The 22,497-nt window shown below is 42.7% G+C and overlaps 1 protein-coding gene across 1 annotated transcript; it reads left to right on the top strand.

The window, feature by feature from the left end:
• Positions 1 to 6,865: 6,865 nt before the first annotated feature.
• On the top strand, positions 6,866 to 21,047 carry LOC129598137 (alpha-1-antiproteinase F-like). The gene is made up of 6 exons (XM_055495901.1): positions 6,866 to 7,402; positions 7,594 to 8,349; positions 14,572 to 14,690; positions 18,636 to 18,809; positions 20,068 to 20,226; positions 20,874 to 21,047. Exons 1-6 carry the CDS (start codon positions 7,027 to 7,029, stop codon positions 21,045 to 21,047), a joined length of 1,758 nt encoding a protein of 585 aa, XP_055351876.1. The 5' UTR covers positions 6,866 to 7,026.
• The last annotated feature ends 1,450 nt before the right edge of the window (positions 21,048 to 22,497 follow it).

Here is a 22,497-nt window from a genome sequence, read left to right as displayed (position 1 = left end):
TCATTCGGCACAAATTACCATGTCAACAAAATTGTTTTCGAATGAAAACCGAAACCATTCTCTAGATAAAACCATTGGAAAAATGAAAAAAGTTCGTACGGAAAGAAAATGTCGCAAGGTTTTCAGTTGTGCGTGGGACATAGTGAACCTTTTCAGAGCTTAATTTGGTTCTCTTGTTAAGGAAGGTGTCTTCTTTCCCAAAACAAAGTTTGTTGTTTTTAGTAGTCTTTGAAATTTTCCTTTGAACGAGTCTTAAATACTGTACGATGCGGTAAATGGTTGGCGAGAAAACAAAACTCGAAATCGGAGACGACCATTTCGTTTAGCCACCCGCCGGTAAGTACAGTACTGTACCCTTCTGTGTCTGTACGAGTACTGCACTTTAATAGCAGTATGTAACTGTATATGGGACTGCAACCTTTAACTTATTTAACAGGAATTTATAATCGGCAAATTAGTGCTGGGACATGGTTTCCTGACCTTTGCAAATATTTTTCTTACTTATGTCAATAGCATCTTTCTCTAAGGTTTAATATAGCTTTAATATAGCTATTGATCGAGACTCTGTTGAGATCATTATTGCGCTTTTGCAAAATATTCGTAACTAAGTTACTGTGTATGTTACCTGCCTGTCGTCAGTACACAAAAACAGAATTAGCAGAGCTAATTCCGGTTAACACAGCAGAGGTGATTGTTAGGCAGGACGACTTAGAAAGGCATTAGGATGTGTCTTTTGGGATGTACAAGTTCATGTACATAACGATGCTGGAGAAGCAAACCATCACTGATCGTGAATATGGCATGTGTAGCGATGGTGTGTCTGTTTAGTGAATTTCAGTTGCTGTTATGTTGAAGTAATAAGTATATATAATAAGTATATATAATAAGTATCTCAATAGAAGGTAAAGTTTATATTTACTTCAACATAACAGCATCTGATGGTTTACATAGTATAACAAGTCGTTCTTATCTTCCGCCTACCCTCTTGGATGAGGCGTTGGGGGATCCTTTAGCAAGGACGGCGGCCCGGTTGCACCGGTGACCCATGTTCCGGTGCTAGTGTCTTCCATCAACCGGTGCCAAATAGAACCCAGTCGTTATGCGTAACTGTTGTTGCTGCCGCAGACTGTGGCAACAACAATAGTTACAATGTAAAAAGTTTATATGGGTTTTGGAAAACACATGCAATAGTAAGTAATTAAAAGGAATTTTATTGTTAAAACCCTCCATACGTGCGAAATCAAAGAAACCGTGATACCTGCAAACATTTAGTAATACTAAAAGTCTAAAAACCTTAAACCCGCTCTCATTGTCAGAACTCAGTAACAAAATTACGGTGAACTGAGGTCTTACTGTCAATAGATCATTTTAATAACCTCCGAATATCTACCTAATGATAATACTTCTAAGGGCTTAATACTGTTTCCTGAATAATTACTGTCAAAACTACTATATTGGTTGAGACCTGTAAAACCTTACAAACCTCAGAAATAAAACTGTCAACGCCTAAAAACCGGCTTCAGAACACCATCAAAACAAAAAATCATTAAAAACCGCTGAAACCTTAAAACCTCTTTCTTAAAAATTACTATCAAAACTAAATATCAGTAAAAATTGCAAAAACCTTAAAACCTCCTTCTTAAAAATCACTGATAAAACAGTAATTTAGTAATAAAACTGCTAAAACCTTAAAACCGCTTTCCGAAAAATCACTATCAAAACTGTGTATTAGTAATAAAACCGTTAAAACCTTAAAACCGCTTTAGAAAGATCACTGCTAAAACTGTAAATAGTAACAAAACCTCTAAAACCTTAAAACCGTTTTCTGAGAAATCACTGCTAAAACTGTATAATAGTAATAAAACCACTAAAACCTTAAAACTGCCTTCTGAGAAATCACTGCTAAAACTGTATAATAGTAATAAAACCACTAAAACCTTAAAACCGTTTTCTGAGAAATCACTGATAAAACTGTTGTTTAGTAATAAAACTACTAAAACCTTAAAACCGTTTTTTGAAAAATCGCTGCTAAAACTGTATAATAGTAATAAACCACTTACACCTTAAAACCTCTTTTTTAAAAATCACTGATAAAACTGTAGTAAAAACTGCTAAAACCTTAAAACCGCTTTCCAGAAAATCACTATCAAAACTAAATGTCAGTAAAAACTGCTAAAACCTTAAAACCGCTTTTTGAAAAATCACTGCTAAAACTGTATAATGGTAATAATACCACTAAAACCTTAAAACCGCTTTCTGAGAAATCACTGATAAAACTGTAATTTAGTAATAAAACTGCTAAAACCTTAAAACCGCTTTCCGAAAAATCACTATCAAAACTATATATTAGTAAAAACCATTAAAACCTTAAAACCGCTTTTTGAGAAATCACTGTCGATCCGATGTATTTATTAATTAAAACGCTTGGTTTTATTAGTTTTAATAGTTTTAAAATTAGATTTGGACCACTTTGTACCTACCCTCCTTCGAACAGCAGCGGAGGGTGAACGTAAAGAACGTAACGAGGAGGGTGAACGTAACGAGCTTATCCTGTGAATGAAGTAGCTTAAAATGACGATCAGTGTCTTCTGAACAAGATCATTCTAAAAGTGGCTATTTCCGACACCTCGTGGCTGCGCGGCGAGTGTGCAAATGAAAGCAGTCCTCTGATTCGATAGTACCGCAGTCGCACTGCAAAGGTCACATAGGCTTGATCGAAATCGGTAAGGGTCTAGGATATTCCTGAAGAGCATTAAATGGCCAACATCATAGAATAACTGCTTTTGGACTATAGCATCAACAGAATTTTTAAAATTTTAAATGAGACCAAGACTACCGCGGTAGATGGGTCGGGCCGCTTTTTTAGACTAGTCTGGTTTGGATTATCGCTCCCCAAAATTCAAAGCGCGATCTTATTCTAAAAAGTTCGACTGCAAAAGATGCGAGACACATCAGGAAACCAAGAAAATATTAAATAGGGTCGTATATGTTGACGGATCCCTCATCCCTGGCAGTAATTTTCTGAAAAAAACTGTCCGAACTTGGCGGTGCCAGGCTGTATATCTGTAAATAAAGACACCCCATATTATTTTATTCTAACATTTATTCTGTATATTTTATACGAGTACTATTATTAATTCTCATAGCATTTGTTTTATATTGTTGAATTTATTGTTGTATTTTTTATTATTTTATTTTCTGTATTATTGTTTGGCGTATTTTTTTTATTTTAAATAATTTGCGTATTCGACGTTGACTTCTATTATATTCTTTCTTTTTTCCATATTTCTAGGCTATTCTGCATCAATTTATTTTAAATAATGTTATTTCGCCGGAAATGTGGTAGTGCGCGATGCGGTTTAGTAGTTTATGTGTTGTGTAATATAGGGCAAAGTGCGACGCAATTGACGCAGTATTTGCAACAGGAGAGCGGCGTCGATCCTCACCTCGCCGTTCTATCCGCAGAAGATCGTCCACGCGCAAGAGCGCTATCGCTGGGTCATTCATGCGCCTAACGCTATGGTACACACAGGCGTAGTGCGGTGGCTTGAAAAAAATGATTCCATATGCCCGTTATTGCCCGTATACACAGTATTCCACATTCTTTGCAAGTTCTTGCATATTGTCAATATTGTTACAGTCTTACAGAAATTGTTTTCTTCTGTAGGTATATGCCGCTAAAAAAATTTCAAATTTCTTTTTATTTTGTTGATTAAAAAATTTGGTTTTGTTGATTTGGGTTTTGTTGATTGTTGTTGATTTGTTTTACTTTGTTGAATTTATTTTGGATGAAAAATTTGGTTATGATTAATAATTTTCCTGTTTATTTATAAGTAATTTACCGTTCCTTTTAATTTAATAATATTTGAGCGAAGGAGAACCGCTTCAGTTAATGCACAAAGTTTAATATAATCATCACAAAAGAAGGAACTCAAAGCAATTTTATAAAAGGCGTACAATTTCTGTAGTAGCTAAATAGGCTACGAGTATTATTTTAAGAAGTTGCAATCAAGTGGCTCAAACATAAGGATCCTCTCAATGGTTCAGAGCTATCCGATTGGCCAGAATCCAGATAGATTTTTTAAACAACTGGCGTAACTTTCGAGAAGCGCCAATGCACTATTCTCACCGGAATTGCAAAATAGCAGTTGCCCTTCCGACGTCACCAACAAACAGGGATTTTACGGTGCGACAACAAGAGAACAACGCATTCGCTCTGTTTCTGCTCGTGTGTGCTGTCATATGCGTGGTGGTGTAATACCGTGGTCAAAGCACTGCCGCTTAATTTAAGGATACTGTAAATATTTTGCCTCGTTTGCAGAGAATGTTTTTCTGTTTTCATGTGTCTAGCCAATTAACAAACAACAAAGTCTGCGAACGCGCGCTGTGAAAAAAATGCCGGGAAAAGCACTTGTTTTTACGGGCCTACGAGAACATCACGGCGTATGAATCGATGGCAGTGGCAAAAAAGTTTGAACGCAGGATGAATAAATTAACATAGACTTCAGCTTATGATAGCAGACAGAACTGTTTGTAAGCCAGTCACGGCACCCAACCGCTACAGGGCGCCATCCTGGAGAGAAGTCGAATCAACCAGTAAGGATTGTACTCTCTGTTGTTGGAGGCAGTGTACGACGGGTGGCTACCCAAACAAAAGGGAGAACAAAAGGAGATTCCGCGTACCTGATTTCATATTTCCTGTTGTTTTGATAGTCAACTCCAAACCTTTGAACGCTGAACGCCCAAAGTAGACCTTCTGGTACCTGTCAACGCTCAATTAGTGCCCATCACACGGCTGATCGATCACGTGCTAAGCAGTATTCCGATTTGTATTGCGAATTCCGTCTTGCCAGACGGAATATGCAAAACAAGTCAGAATTCCCAAGTGGCCAGGTAGTGGGTAAGTCAATACAGGCCGGTACCCTTATAAACCTAGTCTTTACCAGGTCACCCGCTATTCAATGCTCAGATCCAGTTCCCGTCGCCCAGTGGAGCAGTGCCATCGTTGCAAGAGCGATACTTCAAGTATGCGTAACGCTCTTTCTATGTATATATAATTTCTATCCAAGTAAGCCCATGTTGAGTTAAGCCAATGAAGCGCCATGATGCCGGCCCTATTTGCGACCGCAATAAAAGTAGTCGCCTACTGATATAAAGATAGAGATAAATCGAATGCAGCTGCTTGGCAGGAAGTGCCTGTGAGGTTTTATTTTGGAATCATACAGTTGTACGGCGTCCAGGGTTCAAATAGTTCCGCTGGATTGAAATGCAGGACAGATAATGAAATTCATTCAAGCCAGTAAAATTATTAAGGCTCCGGCGATCAATATCCGCAAGTGCGCTTGAGGTGTGAAAGGGCAGACGACATCCATGAACCACTCTGCTGAATCTCTACGGAATAACAACATGGCAAACACTGTAGAGTGGAAAATTAACGCGATTTGACGTAGTACATCACACTGTTGAATCCCAAACTGACAAACGTTAGAACATATGTTCTTTTGGGCAGATACTTGTTTGGCCGACTTCCAAAAGGTGACTAGTTCTGGCTGCACCTCCAAAAAGGTTCACAGTTGTCGGAAAAACACTGTAAAATTGGCCTTAGCATTCGGAATACCGTTTACTATTTGGCGGCTACACGGAACCGTAACCACTGAAAACAACACACGAACAAACGTTCCAACGGTTGATGACCTTTTATGATCACTGGACTTAGAGGTCACACGTATGGACATTAACGAGCTAAAATCTGCCTTTGTTAAGAATTTTGGGATAATCGGTTCGTGCAGTAGTTTAGTGAGTTTGCGCTCTTGTCCGCTTGCTTTCCAACAGCCAATGTGGACGGTATCCGCGTTGGGAGCTCGCTCAGCATGTCAACAAAACCCTACCCGTTCATCTGGGCAGAACCGAAAATGATCGATGGCGTCGATTCTGCGCAGAGGGGATTATATTTCTCGCAGTTCTATAGTTTGCTGGATAACGTGCGTTCTTTTCCCTTGGCTGGTGTTGCAGCGCAATATTTGCATTTTGAAGTGCTGCCACTTAATCAGAGGAAGCCCATGCGCCTCATACGTTGGCAAATTCAATCTTGCAGACGGTAAAATCCACGGATCACCGTGTTTGTACCTGCGCAGCCTGCCCCGATGGCAACAACGTGCAGCCATCCATGCTAATGTAGCCGGCAGGAAGCTGGATGATGGACTTTCAATGAAATCGTACCCATTATTCTGCCGCAGGTCCACAGAAAGTACCTAGATGCGATTTCTTTGAATATGTAACCATCTTTTTGCGCGGAGCGCGAAGCGATTTCTCCATAACATTCTTAAGAAATTCTACTTAAAATAGACAATTTATTCGAAATTTTTATTAAGTACACACCTCTAAACCTTTCTCGACGGATGTAAAATATTTTATTCTGAACACCTTCGGGAAGTTAAAAATACAAAAACGCATTTAATAATGCACGAATTATGCGACGATAAACATTATTTTAACCTCTGTTCTACAGATAATCAATACAACTATGAGGACTGAACAGAGCTATTTTTCATGTGCTCCTTTTTTTCATGATGCATTTATTAAGCTACGTCGATTGTGCTACGCATTTTTATGGCATTCTTCGCCACGAATCTAAGAAGAAGGAGCGGAAGCAGCACTACATCCGCTGGATCGACTGAGCGTAAGTTTAAAATAAAGACAGCATAGACACACATATTATTAATTTTTCATTCATCTGCACTGTACAGATATATTGCATTTGCAATAGTTTACTGATGCACTCTTACTGTACTTGCATTTATGCTCCACATGCCTTGAATATTTGCATGCGGCAGGAAAACATCATACAGTACTTTATCGATTTTTGTGAAACCTTTACTGCAGCTCTTTAGGGTGCAGCTGATTTCACACGATCCCATCATATCAGATTCTCATGTGATAAGTTCCTCTGTTTGTCACATAAATAAAATAACTTATCAGTTTGCATACGTATTAATTTTGTAAATTTTGGAACGATATTAAAACATTATGGCATGCCAAGATCTGTTACTTAATAATCGTCTGCGCTTCTCACTTGCTCTGTACAAAACAATGTTGGCCCATATTTCCCGCAAAGATAATTTGCTATTATCACCGTTATCGGCCGAATTGGCCGCTATTACGGCACACATTGGAGCGCAGGGAAAAACACGCAGTGAAATAGCGGGAGTATTAGGCTTGACGGCGGATTACACAGTCGAGGACGTTGCTGGCTGTTTAACGCAAATTAGCCGCGATGAAGCCCGGGGAATCACGTTTCTCTGCGATGAAATTGAAGGCAGAGGGTTCATGTACATCCTCGATGACGCTGAAGAGATCTCGCTCGTCTGCGATGATATCACGGAAATCACGTTCAAACCAGAAAGTAAGATGCGACAGCGAAAGCGCGCACTACTAAGCGCGCGTTCGCCATAAAAAATTACGTACAGATACTTGTAAGTTTGTGAGATATAAAAAATCTCTACATTTTTTATGCTTTATGCAGTGCTTCTGTCAATAACGTTGTTGACATTCAAACTGATCATAATCTCGACTGATAATACCTCAGTTTTTCAGAGTCGATTAAAAACTTCGAACTGTCATCTCGCTTGGGGATATTTGTTGAAGAAAGTGCTCCTGTGAACGAACATTACGTCGAACGAGCACACAATCTCGTCCAGGCAGCTTGTACACCTGTTCCATTTGCGAGTGATCCTGATAGCGCTTGGGAAAGCGTGAAAAACTTTGTAACGTTCCCAACGAAAGGAAGGGTTCCCGAAATCCCGGGGTTACCCAGAATCCCGTCGGCTTTTAATTTAGCATTCGCGACTACTGCTCATTTGCAATCTAACTGGGCGAATCATTTTCCTGGCCACCAGACCACCAAGAAATGGTTTACCCTGGCTACGGGTGCCAAGATCCTGGTGGACACTATGCACGGAAGGTTCACTCGATTATGCCGATATCGCAAAAGCTGGAAGCTGCACGGCGCCAAAATTCTGGAACTGCCGTACGTGGGAGATCATTGCACCGCCTATTTCATCCTCCCTGGCAAGAGACACTGGTTCTCCTGTCCACTGCGCAAAAACAGGCTACGCCATGTGGAAAAATTGTTGACACCCGAAATCTTACTCCGGGAAATCGAGAAAATGGAGCTAGCCCATGTCGTAACAGTGGAGATCCCGAAATTCTCCTTGAAGTGCACCATGGCGGTCGACAAAGTTCTCGCGGAAATGGGAATGCCGACCGTGTTTTCCGACGAGGCTGACTTGTCCGGAATAAGCACACTGTCACCTTTAAAGATTTCGACCATGGTGCAGACAGCCGTTTACGGTGAGCCATGGTCACAGTTTCCTAGATTTCCGGGGTTCTTACAGGAATTTTGTTGACAAAATTGTTTTCCAAAATTTTAACGAATTTTTGTAAAAATGCTTTGCTTAGTCAAACATTAACTTTTATTCGTGAAATCCTTGTCTCGATTCTTTTGGGGGAAGTCGAAGGAATCCTGACCGTGCGTGTGGCAGTTGACCATTGGGTACTCTAGAATGTAGGCGAGTTCTGCACACCTTTACAGGTACCTGTAACCGTCAAAATTTACTAACTGCAAACAAAACACTTTAAAAAATTTTATCAGTCTTTTTTTAAGGAAAGAAATGATGATTGGTACATAGAATAAAGAAGATGGAAAAAAATTGCAGTGGAATGAGGAAGTGGAAGAATTTGCCACTTCTGACTCGTCTGTCAGCTGGAAGGAAGTGGTTAAATTTCGAGTTTTTGCGTAACTTAATATCTGAATGCTGCATAATAAGTGGTAACATAATTATGTACAGATACAGTGCACTGCCGAAAGCCATTTTCTGTTGAGTACTGACACACTGTAAAATACCGGGTAAGCAAATGCGCACCGAAGGTTTCATCGTTACGTACTTACGTGTTGTAGGGATCGACGAAAGCGGCACTGACTGTTACCCTGCATCTACGGATCGTTGCATAATCATGTCCATGAGTCCAAGAAATAAAGAGAGGTTCATAGCCAATCGGCCGTTCTTATTCATCGTATGCCATGAACAATCAAGCACGATCCTGTTTATGGGACGCGTTTGTAACCCTCTTACCTGAATCTGCTTCTTCCGGCCGGACCGTCTGTTAGTGCTCGAACCTTACCCAGATATTTCTTAGAAAAGAAGGCGTTAAAGCAGTTTACCAAAAACAATTAGTTCGATGTTGTGGTCACCGCAAAAACCGGCACTGGATGATGCCCGATGCTTTAATGCAGGATGCGCTGTTAAAGGATTCTTTGAGTTACAGCCGCGTTACTTGACTACAGGAAGTGCACGTTTTAGCGGTGAAAAGCTTTGCCGATTTAAGTCCCGACGCACTGTAATCAAAATACACCGATATCTGCGATAAAATGTTTTTCGTTTCGCTTCACGTCGGCGATATGATGCACGTGGGAATATTGCGACATTACCTTTTCCGAAACAGGCTGCATGGTCTGTATAGCCGCAGGTTTAAGGAGGCACATCCACCAGGATCTTGGCACCCGTAGCCAGGGTAAACCATTTTTTGCGGTCTGGTGACCAGGAAAATGATTCGCCCAGTTAGATTGCAAATGAGCAGTAGTCGCGAATACTAAATTAATAGGCGACGGGATTCTGGGTAACCCCGGGATTTCGGGAACCTTTCCCTTCGTTGGGAGCGTTACAAAGTTTTTCACGCTTTCCCAAGCGCTATCAGGATCACTCGCAAATAGAACAGGTGTACAAGCTGCCTGGACGAGATTGTGTGCTCGTTCGACGTAATGTTCGTTCACAGGAGCACTTTCTTCAACAAATATCCCCAAGCGAGATGACAGTTCGAAGTTTTTAATCGACTCTGAAAAACTGAGGTATTATCAGTCGAGATTATGATCAGTTTGAATGTCAACAACGTTATTGACAGAAGCACTGCATAAAGCATAAAAAATGTAGAGATTTTTTATATCTCACAAACTTACAAGTATCTGTACGTAATTTTTTTATGGCGAACGCGCTTAGTAGTGCGCATCGTCCTCGCGTGTGTAATCCGCCGTCGCTTCAATACTCCCGCTATTTCACTGCGTGTTTTTCCCTGCGCTCCAATGTGTGCCGTAATAGCGGCCAATTCGGCAGATAACGGTGATAATAGCAAATTATCTTTGCTGGAAATATGAGCCAACATTGTTTTGTACAGAGCAAAAGAGAACCGCATACGGTTACTAAATAACACATCACGACATGCCATAATGTCTTAATATGGTTCCAAATTCCCAAGATTAATACACAAACTGACATACTGTTTCATTTATTTGACAAATAGGGAACGTATTACAAATGTTATCACATGGAATCGTGTTAAATCAGCTGTGCACCAAAGAGTTGCAGTCAAGGTTTCACAAGAATCGATAAAGTACTGTCTGCAGTTTAACTGCCGCATGCAAAATAATATTCAAAGGCATGTGGAGTGTAAATGCAAGTACAAGTGCATCAGTAAACTACTGCAAGTGCACTGCAGGAGTAGTATACAGTAATGACAGTACAGATGAATGTAAAAATAATATTATGTGTCCATGCTGTCCTTATTTCTGGCTTACGCTCAGTCGATCCAGCGGATGTAGTGCTGCTTCTGCTCCTTCTGTTCGTGGCGGAGGAAGCCATTAAAATGCGTAGCACAATCGACGCAGTTTAATAAATGCATCGTGAAGAAAAGGAGCACATGAAAAATATCTCTGTTCAGTCCTCATAATTGTACTGATTATCTGTTAGAACAGAGGTTAAATTAATGTGTATCGTCACATATTTCGTGCATTATTAAATGCGTTTGTGTATTTTTAATATCTCAGATATGTTAGAATAAAAGATTTTACATCTGTCGAGAAAAGTTTAAAGGGTGTACTTAATAAAAATTTCGAATAAATTGTCTATTTTACAGTAAATAGAATTTCTTAAGAATGTTATGGAGAAATCGTTCGTCAGCTTCGCGATCCGCTCAAAAAGATGGTTTGATATTCAAGAAAATCGCATCTAGGTACAGTACGAGGCAAGCGACAACTCTTTCCCATCGCTTTAGTAAATTTTATCACTTTCCCTGGTGCATCTTACCCGTGTGCAGGCGCTCACGTGATACTGATATCGTATCCTTTGTAATCAGCGCTTACTGAGCCGGCGATAAAATCTCGCCTGCCGTGCTCTTTTCTATACTTTATTAGTTTGCACAATCAACTATAGCTGCAAAACGACGTGAAACGGCTGAAATCAAGTATCACGTGAGCGCCTGCACACGGGTAAGATGCAGCAGGGAAAGTGATAAAATTTACTAAAGCGATGGGAAAGAGTTGTCGCTTGCCTCGTACCTTACTGTCAACAAGCGGTAGAATGATGGATACGATTTCATTGAGCGTCGATCATCCAACTTCCTGCCGGCTACATTAGCATGGATGGCTGCACGTTGTTGCCATCGGGGCAGGCTGCGCAGGTACAAACACGGTGATCCGTGGATTTTACCGTCTGCAAGATTGAGTTCCCAACGTATGCGGCGTATGGGCTTCCTCTGATTAAGTGGCAGCACTTAGAAACGCAAACATTGCGCTGCAACACCAGCCAAGGGAAAAGAACGCACGTCATCCAGCACACTATAGAACTGCGAGAAATATGATCCCCTCTGCGCAAAATCGACGCCATCGATTATTGTCGGTTCTGCCCATATGAACGGGTAGGGTTTTGTTGACATGCTGAGCGAGCTCTCAACGCGGATACCGTCCACATTGGCTGTGGGAAAGCAAGCGGACAGGAGCGCAAACTCACCAAACTACTGCACGAACCGATTATCACAAAATTGTTAACAAAGACAGATTTTAACTCGTTAATGTCCATACGGGTGACCTTTAAGTCCAGTGATCATAAAAGGTCATCAACCGTTGGAACGTTTGTTCGTGTGTTGTTTTCAGTGGTTATGGTTCCGTGTAGCCGCCAAATAGCAAAACGTATTCCGAATGCTAAGGACAATTTACAGTGTTTTTCTGACAAATTAATGTGATCCTTTTTGGAGGTGCAGCCAGAACTAGTCACCTGTGGACGTCGGCCAAACAAGTATTTGTCCAAAGGAACATGTGTTCTAACGTTTGTCAGTTTGGGATTCAACAGTGTGATGTACTACGTCAAATCGCGTTAATTTTCCACTCTGCAGTGTTTGCCATGCTGTAATTCCGTAGAGATTCAGCAGAGCGGTCCATGGATGTCGTCTGCCCTTTCACACCTCAAGCGCACTTGCGGATATTGATCGCCGGAGCCTTAACAATTTTACTGACTTGAATGAATTTCATTGTCTGTCCTGCATTTCAGTCCAGCGGGACTGTGTGATCCCTGGACGCCGTACAACTGTATGATTCCAAAATAAAACCTCACAGGCACTTCCTGCCAAGCAGCTGCATTCGTTTTATTTCTTTCTTTGTATCAGTAGGTGATTACTTTTATCGCGGTCGTTAATAGGGCCGGCATCGTGGCGCTTCATTGGCGTAACTCAACTGTCAACATAGGCTTACTTGCATAGAAATTATATGTATATAGAAAGAGCGTTATGCATATCGCTCTTGCAACGACGGCACTGCTCCACTGGACGATGCGAACTGGATCTAAGCATCGAATAGCGGGTGACCTGGCAAAGACCAAGTTTATAAGGGTACCGGCCTGTATTGACTTACCCACTACCTCGCCATTTGGGAATTCCGACTTGTTTTGCATATTCCGTCTGGCAAGACGGAATTCGCAATACAAATCGGAATACTGCTTAGCACGTGATCGATCAGCCGTGTGATGGGCACTAACTGAGCGTTGACAGGTACGTACCAGAAGGTCTACTTTGGGCGTTCAGAGTTCAAAGGCCAGGAGCTGACTATCAAAACAACAGGAAATATAAAGTCAGGTACGTTGGGACCTGATTTTGTTTTCCCTTTTGTTTGGGTAGCCACCCGTCGGACACTGCCTCCTGCAACAGAGAGTTGCAATCCCCAACTTGTTGATTCTACTTCTCGCCGGGATGGCGCAATGTAGCGGTTGGGTGCCGTACGCCTAAGCTACGCCGGGAAGGCATCGTCGGCCCATAGAAACCAATACTTATCCCGGCACTTTTTACACAGCGCGCTTTCGCAGACTATGCTGTTTATGGATTGTCTAGTTACTGGGCACATGCATGAAAACTCACAGAAAACCATCCTCTGCAAACGAGGCGACATTCGTGTGAGAAAAAAAACATTTTTTTTCGGCATATATATCTACAGAACAAAACAATTTCTGTAACAATATTGACAACATGCAAGAACTTGCAAAGAATATGAAATACCGTGTAAACGGGCAGTAACGGGCATACGGAATCATTTTTTTCAAGCCACCGCACTGCGCCTGTGTGTGTACCTTAGCGTTAGGCGCATGAATGACCCAGCGAAAGCGAGCGTGGACGATCTTCTGCGGATAGAACGGCAAGGTGAGGACGCTGTTCTTCTGTTGCAAATACTGCGTCAATTGCATCGCACTTTGCCCTATATTACACAACACATAATAAACTGCTAAACCGCATCGCAAACTAACGTTTGCGCAAGAAGAAGCGTATGCGCGTTCCGCTTTCGGGATTATTACGCTAACTCTCACGAGAATGGATGCTAATACACCTTTGTGTTTAAAATCGGAATTGGACCATTTTTCTTTGCCGCCTACTCAAACGGCAATCGAATCCGCGAAGTATGTTTCCTATAATCCAATAGGAAATACTTTGAACGTGGATACGATTGCTTGGGAGGTTCCGGGAACCCCAGAGGAAATGATAGATCTAGCAAACAGCACTATTTTACTGGATGTAACTGTTTTAACAACTGCAGGAGCCGCTCCTGCCGCTGATTTGAACTGGGGCGTCGTTAACAACTTTACACGTAGCCTATTTAGCGGACATGAACTTTTATTAAACAGTGAGACTGTTTCATCTGTTCCTTCCTTATCACATTACTCATCCTACTTCGAAAACCTATTGAATTTTGGCTCTGAAGGTCGAACACAGCTGTTAAGCTCTGGTTTTGTTTTGGACACTGCCGGAAGCTTTGACGTGAATTATATTACACTGCCTGCAGCTAATCCAAACAATCTAGTTTTGAATGATGGGTTCCTTACGCGCCGTGGCATGATCGAGGGCGGAAATTCATGGCATTTATTTATGAAATTTCCTAGTGACTTAGCGAACCAATCACGTCTTATTCCACCTAAAGTGGACTTGAAATTAGTATTGGCACGATCTAAAGACAAGTTTGCGTTGCTTTGTCCTCAAGCGCCACTTGATTTGAAAATTGTCATAAAACGGGCAACGCTTAAACTGCGCAAAGTCAAGCTGGACCCTGAGTTTTGTTGGCTCATGAGATTATGCTTCAAAACGAAATGTAATGATTCCTTACGTGGAGTCACATGTTCTCGAGATGACCATCCCATCTGGAAGCAATCATTGGTCTCGCGACGACTTATTTCGGGAGTCATCCTAAGCAACTTTTCGTTGCTCTAGTTTTGTCGGAGGCCGTTGGAGGAAACTTAACTCGCAACCCGTATAATTTTCAGCCCTATGAACTGAGCCAGATTATCACTTATGTCAATTCCGAACCGTTTCCTGGGAAAGCCTTAGAGGTTTCAGCTACAAACACACGCGACGGGTACCTGAGCCTCTTGGAAACAACTGGTATGATTTACAAGAACTCAACACTGGCGTTTGATCAAAAAGATTGGGCCAAAGGTTATGCAATTTTCGGTTTTAACCTTGAACCTGATATTGGAGACCACACGTGCATAAATCCTACGAAAAAGGAGTTCTAGGATTGTCCTTATCTTTTCGGCTCAAACGACTGCCACTCTTTCCGTATTGGTCTATTTCAATAAGAACGCCCTCGTAGAAATTGACGCACGACGGAACGTTTATTACCCATACAAACGTGCTTAAACATGAACAATATCAAGCTTCTAGATATCGTGCAGCACGATAGCTGTCTTCAGAGAATATTCCTCGAGTGTTCTCACGAGACACGCTACCAACCGTGTCCAGTCCAAAATTTCCGCTCGCACTGATTGTGAACTCGGACAAGCACGCGGAACCCGGACAGCACTGGCTAGCTATATTTGCTAAGAACAGTAAAAATGTCGTTTTCTTTGATTCTTTTGGTAAGTCTTCTTTATTTTACGGCATGGAGTTTGACAAATTTATCTCGGAAAATTTTCCGGCTACCAATGGACATTATCAGGAAAATCGGATCCAACTCAACATCCTCGGTCTAAACTTTGTGGTCTCTTCTCTGTATTTTTCTTTATTACTCTTGTCGCGGTCTTACGTTACGTGAAATTGTAAATAAGTTTGAATACCCCAAAAGACTGCAATTCAATGATAAAATGCTGTATGCTTTTGCTAAGAGGAAATTGCATGTGTGTAAAACCCTCGAAAATGTTTGAAGCATATGCCGAAAAAGCAGCAATATTCTCTGCCTATGTATAAGGTTATCTATTAAAATGCGGAAAAGAACGTCGTTTGGTTCCGGAATTTATTTGACTCTTAAACACTTGAACACACACGACAGTTTGCATATCTCGGAAAAATTCGATTTTGGTAGGCAATACAATCAACAGAGTTGCTTTGTTAACATAGATGCACACCAAAATCGAAATTTTGATAATTTAACCAAAAATGTTTCCAGTTTTTTCGAACCGTAACTGGGGTGGCTTTGCTTCTTCGTTTGCCACTGCTGTTTCGTTCTGGCGTATTAAAAGAAAAATCGGAAAGTTCAAAATCTAAATATGCTCTACGACGCTGCATATTCGGCAATAACGTAGCCGGCGCATTGCAACTTTTCATTGCCTCGAATACTTCTTCTATTCCATTTGGAGGAGTTTGTGAAGGTCCTGGATTTGTAGGTGTAGTTAGCCAACGGATTAAATCCACAACGTTCGTACCGTTTTTCAAAATCCCGTTTACTGCAAGTTCCAGGTTTTTCCCAATTGAAAAATGACCGTACTCTTGTAAGTGCGTTAGCAAATGGCGTGCGTTGTTCTGTTGCTTCTCTGGTAGTAGAAAAACCACTCTATCTGTGGACTTATCGCTACCATGCGTTGCAGCATCAGTTTCGTCGAAAGGATGCTGCGCTGGATGCTGCTGCATAGGCAGTGTAGCCTGTCCTATATAATTGTTGTACCATTCCATCGCGTCGCTATGGGCATTTAAACGCTGTCTGCTAGTCATTGTCGGATTCTGCAGTGAGTTTGTCATATCTCGGTATGACTTGGTCAATGGACTCGCATAATAGTCCAGATGAGCATGTGTAGGCTGTACAGGCACGGAGACAGGCTTCGAGTTTCCTGACAGCACGTAGCTGTTCTTCATTTAACAAAACATTCGTCGTGCCATTTTCAAGCGTTTCCCAAAACAAAATTAAGCACAGGAGGCAGGATTAAAGACAATAAAGCAAAGCCTTTTGCTAACAGAAAACTTCGTTTAGTTTTTCTGGACACAGACTTTTTAGACAATAACTTTAAATAGGGCAATAAACGTCGAACTCGTTGAGCTTTCGATGATTCAGAAACGGGAACCGTGCCTTCAACAATCTGGAGAGCACATTCAGAAATGGCATCAATCAAAGTGTCTTCCGAATTTTTAATAATCGCTTTCGCAAGTTTCGGCTTGCTCTTAGCTATTGATGACAATAAATCAATATTGGAAACGGTTTTACTTCGCTCCATTATGCCGGTAGATAAACTTCGGTATAGCCAGGAAAGTTCTCTCCGAAGATCGACGATTTCAGCCGATATCGATCGCTTATATTGTGTTGCAAATCAATTACAATATAACCAAAAGGCTTCTCAAAAGCGGCCGTGACGGCTTCCATGAAATAATTAAGTTTATTAGGAAAAAGTTGGCGTCCTAAGATTTGTAGTTGCTGTCGGTCCTGAGGATTTTTAAAACAAACAATGACTTTGGCGTTTAGCCGTATATCTCGACCAAAACTCTGCTTAAAAAACAGATTTTGTGTCAGATAGATGACCGTTGTATTGGAATGGCAAACATTAACTTGTTTTTTATCAAAAAAATTCGGCTTTGAAATTTCTTCTGGCAAACCTTCGATAAAAGTAATTGGAAATCCTTCCTTTACAAGTTGATCGTATAAGGACTGATAGTGCTTATAAAACCAATAAACCCGTTCCGGAACTTGCGAGAGTTTAATAAATCGGAGAATATTTGCCACAAACGTGGTTTTACCAGAACCAGAATTCCCACTGATTAACATAGAAGTTGGGTGATAAAACACATCATTCAACTGCACTTCCATTATTACGTCCGAGTAGCAAACGACGTGATTCATTTAAAACAAACGAAATCAGAGGCATAATGATGTTGTGGATAGGAAATCGATCAGTAACTCTTAATACAATGACAGCACCTAAGCGGAAAAGTTGAGAAAACACAAACGGTATGGCGTAAAATAGAGCCCAAATGAGTATTCCCCGCGAGGTTCTTTTCCTCTACGGGAATCGGTGGTGGCGTTTCAGGGTCCATGGTTTCTATGGATCAAAAAATTTCAAAATTAAAAATTTGATTTCAAACCGGAAATTTCAAACTGAATTTACACAACAAAAACTTACCACTCGTGGTGGATCAGTTGGCATCGTCAAAAATGAGTAAGTCAGCTGGCTTTCCGTCAAACTCGTCGCCCCAAGACGGATATACCGGTGGTGTAAACCCTGCAATAGTGTCCCGTTTTTCTTCCCCCAGGTCGTCTGGTTGAGTGAACGGAACACGTCCCTGTTCCAGTTTCTTCAGCTTTTCGAACTTGTCCACGCGTTGTTAGAAATAATCAAATTTTGGTGCGGGAGGTCCGATGTCATCATCGGCGTCACATACACCAGTGCATGTTTCATTCAAGCTTTAACACCGCTCCGTCGGGACATTCAAAAGTAATAACCTGTTGGATGCGGTAGCCGGCACTCAGGCAGGCTTTGCGCCATTTTTCACTTGGTACTTTAGATAATTTCGCATACGACCGTGTGCCAAATCGCGAACAATAGGGCGCCATTCTTTCCAATTTTCTTCGGTACATTTTGTTGGATTCTCTCGGAAGGCGATATTAGTGCCTTTTTCCTCTTTTGGATATAGTGCAAATGCTACTTCTCAAGCGGTTGTTGATGGAACCAGGTTTCCTTCACAAACTGCACTCTAACACCGATTGTGAGATCGGGATAGTACTTCTGGGCGTCTTCGAAACGTGCCACCAAATCACGATAGACACCCTGTAGCATAAGAACGTCGTCCTGTTGAACAGTACTGTAGTATACGACTCCGTTCTTCATCATGCGTTCCCCAGTTCCGACGGGAAACAGAGCGTTAGCGGCGTTTTCTAAAGACATTTTTAAACTCGCGTGAAAATAACGGCAAAAGTGTCCGCAGTGGCACGGTAAATCGGCAAAAGTACTGTATGTGTACGTATATGTGAGGAGGTAAGTGAACGTGTGTCCGAGTCCAATGTGTGTGTGCGTGTGTTTTGTCTGAATGTGCATTCAAAGTTACTTTACTGCTGACTGAATGTTTTGTTGCAGATGGAACGCCTACTGCAAGTATTGCTCTTGCTGTCAGTGGTCAGTAGCGCGCACGGTGTATGGTCGCGCTGTCTGAATCACTGTCAGTGCGAGCGCATCGAAGGCGTGATGAACTGTGGGGGGGGGGATTTGACTACAGTGCCTACCCCGCGCAGCCCGGAACAGTGGGTGCAGGTTATCCTGTTTCAGAGCAACCGTCTGTACGGTGTTCCGTATGCTGCACTCAGCCGGTATTTTCCGCGACTCCGCCTTTTCGACGCACGTGGCAATCCGGTTCTAGAGTGTACGGAACCGTCGACCGTTAACTTTACGGTCTTGTCAGACTGCGGCCGTGTTCCTTCACAGCCACGCCAAAGGTTCCGCTGAACACCACGGACATGGGCACGGGTATATCGCCCACCGGGACAGCGTCGAGCCCAGCGGATAAGCCTCAATGCTACTGACAACGCCAGCACCCGAGGATCATGACTCCGCAGTCAACGCCCCAACGTGGTCTACGCCATTATCGGTGTAATCGTTGCAGCGGCGGCAATTTCAAGTGCCGTAATGTTCTTTCGACGCCGGTGCGCCGTGGCTCCTGTAGCCCACGCTATCAGTACCGAGAGTACCGAAATGTCGGTGGTTAATGAGCATACCGACCTGTAATTACTGTACATATGCTTTTGTACAAATTAATTCTGATTTTGTACATACTTGTTTCTGTACAGATTCTGTAGTTTGAATCTTTGATGTCTGCTCTTCCATTTTGATAATGTGATCTTCTGTTTTGTGATATGTTACGTTCTGCGGTGTAAAAAACTAATTACTGTACAGATTTTTACGAAATAATAAAACTTCGATTTTGGTTGGCATTACGTTCTGGTCTAGTGTTCGTAGATCAAGTTGCATACTAAAATCGAAATTTTACATTATTCATATGTACTGTACTTATACATAGGTTGTAATGTAGGATGCAGTATTCGGTGCATTTTACTGCGATAGCGACGTATTCTGAGGTGTAAAGACATTGTTACTGTACGGATTTTTACGAAATAATAAAAATTCGATTTTGGTTGGCATCACGTTCTGGTATTGTGTTCGTAGATCAAGTTGCATACTAAAATCGAAATTTTACATTATTCATATGTACTGTACTTATACATAGGTTGTAATGTAGGATGCAGTATTCGGTGCATTTTACTGCGATAGCGACGTATTCTGAGGTGTAAAGACATTGTTACTGTCCGGATTTTTACGAAATAATAAAAATTCGATTTTGGTTGGCATTACGTTCTGGTCTTCTGTTCGTAGCTCAAGTTGCATACTAAAATCGAAATTTTACGTTATTCATATGTACTGTATTTATACATAGAAATTATAATCTAGGATACTTCAGAGCAGTATTCGACGCATTTTCTTTGTTATTGACGCATTAATCTCTGTTTTGTTGAAGATGGATGATTCCATGGAGACCCCGGAGCAGCTTCCCGTCTCAACCGGGCTGCCTCGTACCACACCCCCATCGTCTCCGGAACGTGTGCGTTATCGTAAGAGTGGTAAACCGTTGACGTCTGATATCGGAGAGAGTGACTCGTCTTCCAATGAAGAGAGCGTAAGCATTCGACCACCGACCCCAGTCCGACAGCTGCCTCCCGAGCAGCATGTGCGCACGCCTTCACCTCCGCTGCCGTTTGATCCAGTGCATCGCGTTGAGTTTTCAGCGGGTGATCGTGTTCCTAAAATTGGTTTTAATGCTGCTGAATTTTCACACGAGTATGTGCTATAAAGTTAACAGTATCTGGTGCAAATATTGATAACTACCTTAATTTTTATCTTTTAGTACCCAGATGGCTGCAATCAGACTGATGGGTGCGTGCATTTACGTTGGGCCAGAGGCAGAAGAACTGCACCTTGATCACCAGTCAGACGTGGCAGATAGCCGCGCCGAGCGGAGGCGCACGATGATGAGTACGAGTTGGACGCCTTCACGGATCATCCGGGTTGAACCAAGCGCAGACCCGGACCCTGTTCCGCAGATCGGTGCTAGTGCCGACCCACGCGACCGCTCCACTCGCCGCCCGGATCCATCGCGCATTGTGACGAAACGGCTCGGTCGTGCTGCATTACGTGACAAGTATCGCCAAATGAACCCTGTAGAAGTTTTTGCCGCGGCTAGCATTCCAACGCGTTGTGCGTGTGCTCACCTGGACGAGGAATCCAGAAATGCGCATGCAAGTTGGAGCACTTGGTCTACTACAGGAAGTGGCCGAGCGCTTCGTAATCGAGTGCTTGACGAAAGGAGCAGCGTGTGCCGCACATGCCAAGCGGAAAACTTTGCGGCGTGAAGACACGGCTCTGGCACAGTATGCGCGGGGTGAAAACTGGCTGAATATTAAGGAATTTAACCCCATGGCACGTTGGACCAGTTCCTAGAGTACCTGGAGGAACTACTGTTGGGACGTATTCCCGTGTCAGGTTCCAGTCCCGAGCGTTCTGCGTTGTCGGCTGCACTGCCCGTAGTGGTTCGACGTGCAGGAAAGCGTCCCATGGTGATGGAATCGTCTTCGGACGATGAGAGTGACACCCGATGCAGGCACCACCGGCCCCGACTCAACGTAAGTACTGTTTTGTATTAAGTACTAATGTTATTTTGAAGTTACTGTTATAGATAAACGTGGCGCCGGCTCCATCCGCGGGACCGCTATTCTTGGCAAGCGTGTTGCCGTACCTGTACGAGTGCTTCCACCGGCACCAGCGACTGCTGAACCTGAAGAAGCATCGGGACCAACCGGTAAGAAACGTATTTTACAATAATTATGTACATCTCTACATGTCCTTATGTTTAGCGGCAAATGCTCGCGGCTCCGTTGCTGCCAAAAGCAACTGGTTAAGCGCGCGAATTGTCGGGCATGAAGGTGCAGAGCACTCGGTCTCCCTTACGAACATGGGAACTGCTGTATGCTCACGTGGAGGACGGCGTGGTCGAGCACCACGTGGAATGCGTGGATCCCACAGTACACGACCAGCTCCACCAGCCCGTGCGCAGTCACCGAGTCCATCCCCAGCACGCTCTGTTCAACCAGGTACTGCTGTATGCTCACGTGGAGGACGGCGTGGTCGAGCACCACGTGGAATGCGTGGATCCCACAGTACACGACCAGCTTCACCAGCCTGTGCGCAGTCACCGAGTCCATCCCAGCACGCTCTGTTCAACCAGGTACTGTATTTTCAATTCTTGTAATGGTGTGTGCTCGTACATAACGTTAAATTTTGGACTTTGTTTAGTTCGTCGTCGTGGCACGGGTGGCGCCAAGCGCATTTGCTTGGGACGTCCTAATGGAGTGAATCCGAGCCTGCCGGCTTCCGCACTTGCCCAAACAGCTCCTGGTACATACTACACAACTACAGTACTTAGCAAACATTTATCTGTATAACTGTGATTTTATGTATTTGAGCGCCACGAAGTGCAACCCCATGGCTGGATGCGCTGGGAGGACACAGTTCTGATATGGCATTTATGCGGGAGCGTGGACGTGATGTCGCTGTCGGTCCTGTTCAGCAGCCAGCGCCTCAACTGTTGGGTGGCTTTGTCGCACCGAATGGATGCGTTGTGCAGCGTCCGATTGTGGATATGCACCCGAACAAGAACCGTGGTGGCAGACGCAAGCTGTAGTGCAATGTACTTTAAAGAAATATTGTTCACACTTGTATTTATTATGTGTACATAATACTCGTATATTTGCAGGTACATACGTGGGTCGGAGCGTGGATATGCGGATTCATCATTGCTATTTGTTAATGCATCGGTTGTGGTCATGTCATGTGTTTTGTTGTGCGCGTGGTGACAGGGATGATTTGTTGTTTTAGTTATGCGAGCGGTACC

Source organism: Paramacrobiotus metropolitanus, unplaced genomic scaffold, assembly GCF_019649055.1.
Source record: "Paramacrobiotus metropolitanus isolate TYO unplaced genomic scaffold, Prichtersi_v1.0 Parri_scaffold0000115, whole genome shotgun sequence".
NCBI lineage: Eukaryota > Metazoa > Tardigrada > Eutardigrada > Parachela > Macrobiotidae > Paramacrobiotus > Paramacrobiotus metropolitanus.
This window is presented reverse-complemented; position numbering and strand designations above follow the sequence as displayed.